The sequence below is a fragment of the Podarcis vaucheri genome, assembly GCF_965113315.1.
Source record: "Podarcis vaucheri genome assembly, chromosome: 5".
In the NCBI taxonomy this organism is placed as follows: Eukaryota; Metazoa; Chordata; class Lepidosauria; order Squamata; family Lacertidae; genus Podarcis; species Podarcis vaucheri.
The window spans coordinates 51857575-51867729 of NC_138763.1; the positions used below are offsets into that span (position 1 = coordinate 51857575).

Consider the following 10155-nt stretch of genomic DNA (forward strand, 5'->3'; position numbering starts at 1 on the left):
TGAATGGATGCAGAATTCATACCATTGTGTCAAGGTCAAGCCTGAGAGCAGTCAGTTTGCCCTTGTGTGGCTTCCACATGGGGTTTAGTTAACTGAGATTTGGCTAACACAGGTTCTATCTTCTGTTACAAACTTCAGAGGGAAACAGGATGATCCAAGAAAGGGACCCACATTGTAAACAACTTCATTGGCACTGAAATACCCTCCAATTCATTTTGAAAGGGCAGCATTTGATAGTTAAATTCATTTTTGATGGCCAGATATCTGATTGGCTAGGATCACCCATATGATGAGTATAGGAATCATTACTCTCACTTTAAAGGTAGCATTTGTGCTTAATAGGGCACATACAGTATGTGATTGCTGACTGGCTGAGATCGCTTTAAAAGAAATGAAACTGGGAAAAGAGACAGCACCAAAGCAGCAGCAGAGGTGGGAAACTGCATACAGATATGAAAAAAGGAGGATGAAGGGTTTGGTCCACCTATCATCACCCTAAAAAGAGTATGGGTGGCTATATGACTGACAAATATTAAACACATTAATTCCTAAGGTATCTTACCTCGCTTACGGCTTCAGTCTGTTTTTTCACATTTATATTTACTGGTGTCTCAAAAACACTTGTGAATGTGTTGTTTTTTGGATTATGTCTGTAAAAGAAAGCAGATACAATTTGGAAAGAAATAATCAACGTCCCTCAAAAAAACCAAATACTTCTTATATGTATGTACATATGTTAAAACACAGAACTAATTGCTAAAATACAACTAGCATCTCACATGCAAAGTTTAATTTTGCATAGTTATCTACATCTTCAAGTTTCATTCTATCAATGTTGCTTTTCTAATAACAAAAGGAAATTGCAGAATAAAAAAATCCAAAAAACAGAAGCCACTTCTTCATTTCAGAACATTGGAGAAAAACTGAACATACTGACTTGCAAGTTGAAAACACTGTATTTTACTTATCTTTCAGCTCTAACAACCACACTTATATTAAATTATCATCATATGTAACAAAGGTCAAAATGCAGTAACCAGGTTATTAATATTTGATCTTTCAAATAAAAAATCAAGAGGGCATAAAATGATCCAAGTTTAAGGAGAATTTCTTTTTCTTTTTTTTTCTATTACACCACATGGTCCTTTTCATAATAAGTGCTGCACATTATAAAGATTTTGACTAAGGAACCTTGGGGTCAATTAGTCTTCAATAAAGTTGCTACATAAAATTAGCCCCCTTAAAAAAAAAGTATTTACAACTGTCTTGTGGACTATCCATTGATCCCAGATGCCTGCCACCAGATAAACTGAGCATCATTGTGCCAACTCTGATTTCATAATATAATGGCTATGTGAGTGCTCCATCACACGCTGAAAGCTTTTTGCAATTCAAAATGAGATTTTATTGCACCCTGACAGGCAAGCCTCATAAACTGTTTTTCATTACTACCTGGTGCCATGTAAGGTATACAGTGCATATCAGGAAGCTGGACAAAAACATTATTTGTATCTCTCAAACAAGAGCCGAATGGAGACTGTATTGTATGCCGAATGCCACCTAGTGATTAAACTATATAACAACACTATCCATCAAGCACCAAGATGCATTGAAGTCAATATATGTCACTGCACACAGGGTACATGTTTACAACATAATGATTATTCCAAGTTTCTTACAGTAATGTAATAACTGCAAATGACTACCAATGTTTAAATGTGCATTTAATCATCCCAGAGACACTGTTGTGTATTGACTAGATCATAGTTGTTTTTATACTAAATCCCGCTCCAGCTATGGGACTCAAAACATGGCCTTGGACAAGTCATGTTGTCTTAGACAGCAATTTACCGTATTTTTGGCTCTATAGGACACACTTTTTCCCCTTCAAAAATGAAGGGGAAATGTGTGTGCATCCTATGGAGTGAAGACGCCATAGCCCCGCGCACGCTCTCCTGGCCGGAGAGGTGACGCGCGGCTATAGAGGCTCCTGCCATAGCCGCGCGTCACCTCTCCAGCCGGAGAGCGCGCGCGGGGCTAAAGAAGTACCCCACAACCCTCTCCCGGCTGGAGAGGTGACGCTCAGCTATGGCAGGAGCCTCTATAGCCGTGCGTCACCTCCCCAGCCGGGAGAGAGCGCGCGGGGCTAAAGAAGCCATAGCCCCGCGACCCTCTCCCGGCTGGAGAGGTGACGCGCGGCTATGGCAAGAGCCTCTCCGCTGCTCCCTGACCTGCTCTTTGGGGCTGGTGGTGGGCTTCCCCCCGCCAGCCCCAAAGAGCAGGTCGAAAGGAACCTGAAGCTTGGAGAGCGAGAGGGGTCAGTGCACACCGACCCCTCTCGCTCTCCAGGCTTCCAAGGTAGCCGCCTGAACGCACCTTAAACGGCACCTTGTTTTAGAACGGGAAAACAAGAGGGGGAAAGTTCTCCCCCTCTCTGTGCAGCGCCTCCTGCCGCTTCACTGAAGGGGCGCTGGGCAGAGAGGGGGAGAATTTTTTTTTCTTGTTCTCCCCCCTCTAAAACAAAGTGCATCCTATTGTCCGGTGCGTCCTATGGTGCGAAAAATACGGTAATGTGTTGTAGGAAATCTATGGTTATTTTTTCTCTTTTGGATTAAAAAAATTGTGTAGCAGTCATTGGGAGGGTCTGATTAATTTTGGAACTGTGACACTATGTGTATGTGCGTAAATGCTGTTGCCTGAATTATTTTCCTCATGAAAATGAGCCCAAGAAGTTGCTACTTAACTTACCATGGGGGGGGGGGACACACAGATACAGTTCAGGTACTGGAATATTTCCCCTCCACTGAGCACATAGCAACTTCAGGATGGGGGCAATTTTATTGGGTATACGACATGGTGGAAAGGGGCTGACATGGAGAAAGAGATATAGATATCTAGCAATGAGAGATACCTTAACCATTAACTCAACAGATAGGCCACATCACATCTAGCTGGGCTCTTAACCTAAGCAACAACTACATTGAGTTCCTTGGATTTAAAAATAATATAATAATCTGTACCAAAGTATGCTTTTACACAAGTTAAATTTACTCAGCTCTGATTCATAAAAGTTTTTCTCATAATATGTTAAGGTGCCATAATCCTGTTTTCAGGACTTTTCTTTTCTTTTTGGTTGTTCACTGTGTTAAAGTAATATGACTACACCTCAGGAGTTTCCTACAGTTTTTCAGAGTAAAAACACTGAGAATAAAGCAAACTAATCTATGGGGTGGACTGATAATCTAAAAATGACTTCCATAGTATCAGAATTCAATCCAGACAGAACCTGTTGATGGATAATATAGGCATAATGTTGCCTTGCTATATATCTGGAGAAAAACTTACGCTTGACAGTAAGGCATTTTCTGGTGGCTAACAAAGTTATTCACAGTAAGCATCATCTTGCAGACCTCGCAGTGAAAGCAGGCTTTGTGCCATGTCTAGAAATAGCAAGGATAAAAATACAGTGAAAGTTGCTTGTGTTTCAGATTTTATTAGTCTGTTTTAAAAACGTATAACTGATTATTCTTGGCAGTCTAATAAACATCTCTTCTCACAGTCTGAAAAAGCATATGCCAAAGATCAATTTCCCGCGTGTAACCTTTAAAAGACGTAAAATGTTTCGCCAAATTACACCCTTGGCAAAGTTCAGTTCTGACATCCAACTTACCCGACATGAATTAAGCTTATGAAAGTGTAGAATATTTTCTACCAAGTTAAATTAAAGGAGATGCAGGTTGTCTATCTGAAAGCATATTAGTGGATTATTTATGTAAGATATTTTTTTTCATAATGGTGAAGAATAACAGCATCTACTGACCTGATCAATACAGCTAATCTTCTCTGCAGGATAAACCCCGTAGCCACATCTGGCACAAGGCTGAATATTCATCCTGAAATTATCGAAGGAAATAGAAAAGACTGTATAAAAATTTCAAAGGAAATTATAACTTTAAAATGCCTTGTTTCCTATAAATCACACTCCGGTCTTGTCACGCCAATCCACAGTCCAAAGCTTCTGCTTGCCTACTGCTGAGCTTCTACTTTGAACTCAGCTGTTGTCTGGTTTTTAAAGCTGCCAGTTACTAAGAGGGGCTATTTTGGCAACTGTGTAAGAGTTCATGGAAGGGAAAGAGACGGGAGAATTCAGCAACACCTTTCTCTAAATAGAAGAGTGAACTCACAGTGAAGCATCATGGTCATATGAGCAAGAACATCTAATTGTTAATATTTAAGCTACGGGGTTTAACGTTGAGTTGCCAGAACCTCAGGATGGACATCTAAATATATGTCGCTTCATCTTTAGATTATTACCTATTCGCAGTGTCATTATTACAGAAAGAAGAGCAGGGCAAGGCAGCTTCCCAAGAGAGTTCTGTACACAACTTGATTCAGTTTCCAGCACTGACAGGAAATGGAATACAGTGCCCACAATATACCCCACATCAAGACTGTTCCTCAGAATATACACTATCTGGCCACAAAATGCTATGGCCAGTCAGCCTTAACGGACCTTGCCCAACTGAAAAAGCCTTGTTTAACAGCATATATTTCTTTAGATGAAGTACCGTATATACTTTTATCATAGCTGTCAACTTTCAGATTTGAAAATAAGGAATCAGCAGCCTCAAAAAATAAGGGATCAGCAGCCTCGCCTATCCCGGGGACAGTCTACGGGATATCTAACAATCTGGAATAGCAGTGGGAAGCAGCGGGAAATGGCGCTGGAATAAGGGACTTTCCCACAAAAAAAGGGAAGGTTGACAGCTATGACTTTTATTCCATATCTGCAGAATACCATACATTTTGAGTCAAAATCTGCGTTGTAGTGATTGGGACAAATTTGTCCTGGAAGAGTTGGCAGGGATTCTCCTCAGTATCCCCACATCCATCATTCTAGACCAGGGCTCACCAAACTTTGTTCAGTGAATCTTCAGTCAGCTGGTCTGTAGTGTGTCTGTGGCTTTGTGGTTGAAGACAGAAGATGGCATATCTATGGTATTGTAATTTACCGTATTTTTCCATGTATAAGACAAAATTTTTTGCTATTAAAAAAATAGGCAAAAATTGGGTGACGTCTTATACACGGATAGTGAATGCAGAGAGGGGAAGTGCAATTAATGGCAGCAGCAAGCAGGAGAATGGCAGCGGCGATTGGGCGGGTGATTGGTGGCTGTGGCAAGATGACAGGCAATTGGCGGCTGAGGCAAGTGGGTGGCTGCACTGTTGGTGACAGCGAGCCGGCAGACAATTGGCGGCTGCGGCAAGGTGTGCAATCAGCAATGGCTGTGGCAAGTAATCGGCAGTGGCGGGCAGGCGGGTGAGCGATTGGTGAAAGTGACCTCCCCCACCCCACCCTAAAAGCTAAACAATTTCTTAATTTTGGGTTAAAAAAAATAGGGGTCGTCTTATACATGGGGGCATCTTATACACGGAAAAATACAGTAATGTTTTAATAGTATTGTATTGCATTTTATTTCTTATAATGTACTTTATTGTATTACAATTGGAATTCTATGGACATGGCCTGGGGACAAGAGTCCTGAGGAACTGATAGAGATCCCTGGAGGGTCACATTCTGCCTGAGGTTCCCCATCCCTGTTATATTTATTTTATTTTATTTTAAAAACATACCTATAGGACTTGTATCTATTGAACTATAAATATTCCTATATTTAAAGCCCTATATATTTATAGTCCTATACATATTTATATAAACATATTTTATGTGTGTGTGTGTGTATATATATATATATATATATATATATATATATATGCAGGTTTTGGTGTCTTCGGGTGTCTTCCCGTGTAAGAGTCGGGGTGTCTGTGCGACGTTTCGACGAGGTCTCACTCGTCATCTTCAGGCTGGTGCTTTCGGCTTCTTGTTACTGGAACAGAGCAGAGTCTGGTATTTGAGTTCCTATAAATACTGTTGAGGGGTGTGGTGTATAGCCTCCAACGTTCTGGGCAGAGAGGAAGTTCCTAGATTAGTGTGCCTTTTCTTCTTTTGTTCCTTAATTACTTGAGGGATATCTTGGGTGATTTCATGAGTGATATTCTGAATATCACTGGGTGGGTCATTAAGTGTAGATTAGTTGCTAAAGCTTTCGTGTCTTGACCTCTTGAGCTTGTGAAGAGTTTTTCTGAGAAGATGGCTGTGCTGCATTTAGTTTATAGGAACTCAAATACCAGACTCTGCTCTGTTCCAGTAACAAGAAGCCGAAAGCACCAGCCTGAAGATGACGAGTGAGACCTCGTCGAAACGTCGCCCAGACACCCCGACTCTTACACGGGAAGACACCCGAAGACACCAAAACCTGCATTCCTGTACCCGTGAAAATCTACGAAAGCATATATATATATATATATATATATGCAGGTTTTGGTGTCTTCGGGTGTCTTCCCGTGTAAGAGTCGGGGTGTCTGGGCGACGTTTCGACGAGGTCTCACTCGTCATCTTCAGGCTGGTGCTTTCGGCTTCTTGTTACACGGGAAGACACCCGAAGACACCAAAACCTGCATATATATATATATATATATGCAGGTTTTGGTGTCTTCGGGTGTCTTCCCGTGTAAGAGTCGGGGTGTCTGGGCGACGTTTCGACGAGGTCTCACTCGTCATCTTCAGGCTGGTGCTTTCAGCTTCTTGTTACACGGGAAGACACCCGAAGACACCAAAACCTGCATATATATATATATATATATATATGGTTTTGGTGTCTTCGGGTGTCTTCCCGTGTAAGAGTCGGGGTGTCTGGGCGACGTTTCGACGAGGTCTCACTCGTCATCTTCAGGCTGGTGCTTTCGGCTTCTTGTTACTGGAACAGAGCAGAATCTGGTGTTTGAGTTCCTATAAATACTGTTGAGGGGTGTGGTGTATAGCCTCCAACGTTTTGGGCAGAGAGGAAGTTCCTAGATTAGTGTGCCTTTTCTTCTTTTGTTCCTTAATTACTTGAGGGATATCTTGAGTGATTTCATGAGTGATATTCTGAATACCACTGGGTGGGTTATTAAGTGTAGATTAGTTGCTAAAGCTTTCGTGTCTTGACCTCTTGAGCTTCTGAAGATTTTTTCTGAGAAGATGGCTGTGCTGCATTTAGTTGTGCTCTGGCTTGGCTTCGTGTATAGGGGCGAGCTGTGATTTTGTGCCTTGTGCCAGCCAGATCTGTGTAGGGATTGCAGGGGGGTGCAGCATCCGGAGGTGCCACTATAGTTTGGCTGCTGGATGGAGTCTGTAGTATGTCTGTGGAGAGGGTCTGGGTTTGGGTCTGGTGTGGTTGATTGGTGACGGCGTTCAGTGTGCCTCTGGTTCTGGTGTCGGTTTTTGTGGGGAGGGCTAATTTCCAGATGTCTGGCAGGCGGGACGTGTCGTCACGCTTGTTCATGTTGTGAGGGTGTTTCTCTATCTCGATGGCTTCCATGATTATTCTCTTGTGGTGATGTTCCATGTTAAAGAGCAATTTGGAATCTGCAAAATTAATTTCGTGTCCTGTTTCTTTCATGTGTTGGAAAAGAGAGGAAGTTTTTTCTTCTTTTTTGACGGCATTCTTGTGTTCTGCGATACGTGCATTTATTCGTCTGTTTGTTTGTCCAATGTACGTGGCTGGGCAGACTTTGCAGGGTATTTCATAGACCCCTTGGTTTTCCAGCTGGATTTTGTCTTTTGGGTTTCTGAGGATATTGGCTAATTTTTGGTTGGTGCAGAAGGCTGTTTTGATATTGTGTTTATGGAGGATTTTGCTAATTTTGTCTGTAGTGCCCTTGATATAAGGAAGGAGGGCCATGCCATTGTTTTCTTCTGTGTCTTGGTTTTTGGGGGGTGTTTCTTTTTGGATTAGCTTCGTAACCTTGTTTTTCTGGTATCCATTGGCGATTAACACATTTGAGAGATTCTGTAACTCAGTTGTCAAGTGGTCTTTGTCAGCCAGGCGTTTGGTTCTGGAGATGAGAGTCTTGGCTACGGAGTTTATTTGTGCAGGGTGGTGGTGTGATTGTGCATGTAAGTAGCGGTTGGTGTGTGTTTTTTTCCGGTAGATAGTGTGTCCTAGGGAGCCATCAGGTTTTTTGTAGATTAGGACGTCAAGAAAGGGGAGTTGGTTGTTGTCTTCTATTTCCATAGTGAATTGTATTTTGGGGTGTAGGCTGTTGAGATGTGTGAGGAAGCTGTCTAGTTTTTCTTTCCCGTGTGGCCAAATTACACGCCTGCCAGACATCTGGAAATTAGCCCTCCCCACAAAAACCAACACCAGAACCAGAGGCACACTGAACGCCGTCACCAATCAACCACACCAGACCCAAACCCAGACCCTCTCCACAGACATATTACAGACTCCATCCAGTAGCCAAACTATAGTGTCACCTCCGGATGCTGCACCCCCCTGCAATCCCTACACAGATCTAGCTGGCACAAGGCACAAAACCACAGCTCGCCCCTATACACGAAGCCAAGCCAGAGCACAACTAAATGCAGCACAGCCATCTTCTCAGAAAAACTCTTCACAAGCTCAAGAGGTCAAGACACAAAAGCTTTAGCAACTAATCTACACTTAATGACCCACCCAGTGGTATTCAGAATATCACTCATGAAATCACTCAAGATATCCCTCAAGTAATTAAGAAACAAAAGAAGAAGAGGCACACTAATCTAGGAACTTCCTCTCTGCCCAGAACGTTGGAGGCTATACACCACACCCCTCAACAGTATTTATAAGAACTCAAACACCAGATTCTGCTCTGTTCCAGTAACAAGAAGCCGAAAGCACCAGCCTGAAGATGACGAGTGAGACCTCGTCGAAACGTCGCACAGACACCCCGACTCTTACACGGGAAGACACCCGAAGACACCAAAACCTGCATTCCTATACCCGTGAAAATCTACGAAAGCATATATATATATATATATATATATATATATATATATATATATATTTAAAAGCAGGACTTTACAGCAAAACATAGCGACCTGTCTTACCAGAATCAGACTCTTCCAGTTCAATAGTGTTTGCACTGCCTGGCAGCGGCTCCCCTGGATTTCTGGTAATACATCAGGAATGGGCATTTGAGATTTTTCTTGGGCTGAAAATAATGAGACGCAATAGGAACTCAGGAATCTGCCTTAGACCGAGTCACATCATCAGTTCATCTAGCTCAGTATCGTCTACACTGACTGACAGCTGCTCTTCGGGATTTCAGACAGGGAACATTCCAAGCCCTACCTAGAAGATGCTCAGGATTGAACCTGGGAACTTCTGCATGCAAAGCAGATTCTGCATCACTGACCTGCAACCCTTCCAAAGACCGGAGACCCACTCAGAAGACTGAACAGGAGGATAGCTCAGTCAGCCTAGCTAGGAACCCCTACTGCATACACACTCCAATCTCCACTAAGCGGCTGCAGGAGATTCCAGGAGCTCCAGGCACTTACCCAGAGTTGTGTTTCCGGTGGGAGGATCCAAAGCAGTGGAAACTAGTGCCTTTATTCATTGACACCTGGAAGTCTTCACTGGAGGTGGTGCAGAACATTATGCCCCCAGAGTGTCTCTCATCGCCCATAATTGCTTCAGCATGGGACCAAAGCAGCAGTTGGTCATGGCTCCAGGTGCCTCAGTGCATCCTCCTTCAGCCAAAGCCAAGATGGCTCTCCCTTTATTCCCCTTCATCTTCCAGAACACCTTTCTCCAAAAACCAGAGCCTCTTGTAAGTTGACACTCCCCCCCCCCCAGCAAAGCCTGCTCCCTCCCATTTTCCTACTAATGGAAGCTGACATTCTACACCTTTCTCCAGACCCAAGGACCCATCTTTAATGTGATAATGACCAGCAATCAGCTTATCCCCAGCTGGCAATGGGCTTGTGATCCTAAACTTTAATGCAACAGAGCTTGACATAGTTTTAACCACCTTGCTTAACTTGTGAGTTGATGAGCTTGCCCATATTCTAACCCTTTAATGAATCTAGAAATTATAGGGAGTCTGTCGCTCACCCAAACTTGTAACAATACATCTAAAGCGCACGATTCCTCTCTCAAAAAATTGTAATAATAACTGCACTCCTCACGGGCCACAGCTCCTAGCACCCTTAAACTACATTTCCCAGGACTCTTTGGGAGGCATCATGTAATTTCAATGTATGGTGTGTACCCAAGCCCCCTCAAAGCA

The 10155-nt window shown here is 42.9% G+C and overlaps 1 protein-coding gene across 1 annotated transcript in view; it reads right to left on the reverse strand.

Moving 5' to 3' along the window:
• NRAP (nebulin related anchoring protein) overlaps nt 1-4050 on the reverse strand; it is a 60017-nt gene extending 55967 nt beyond the window's left edge. The window contains exons 1-3 of the mRNA XM_082222555.1: nt 3821-4050; nt 3346-3440; nt 563-650 (exon numbers count right to left, since the gene is read on the reverse strand). Of these exons, the coding sequence (XP_082078681.1) occupies nt 563-650; nt 3346-3440; nt 3821-3892 (255 nt within the window). The 5' untranslated portion in view covers nt 3893-4050. The remainder of the gene's footprint in view (nt 1-562; nt 651-3345; nt 3441-3820) is intronic.
• Between the last annotated feature and the right edge of the window lie 6105 nt (nt 4051-10155).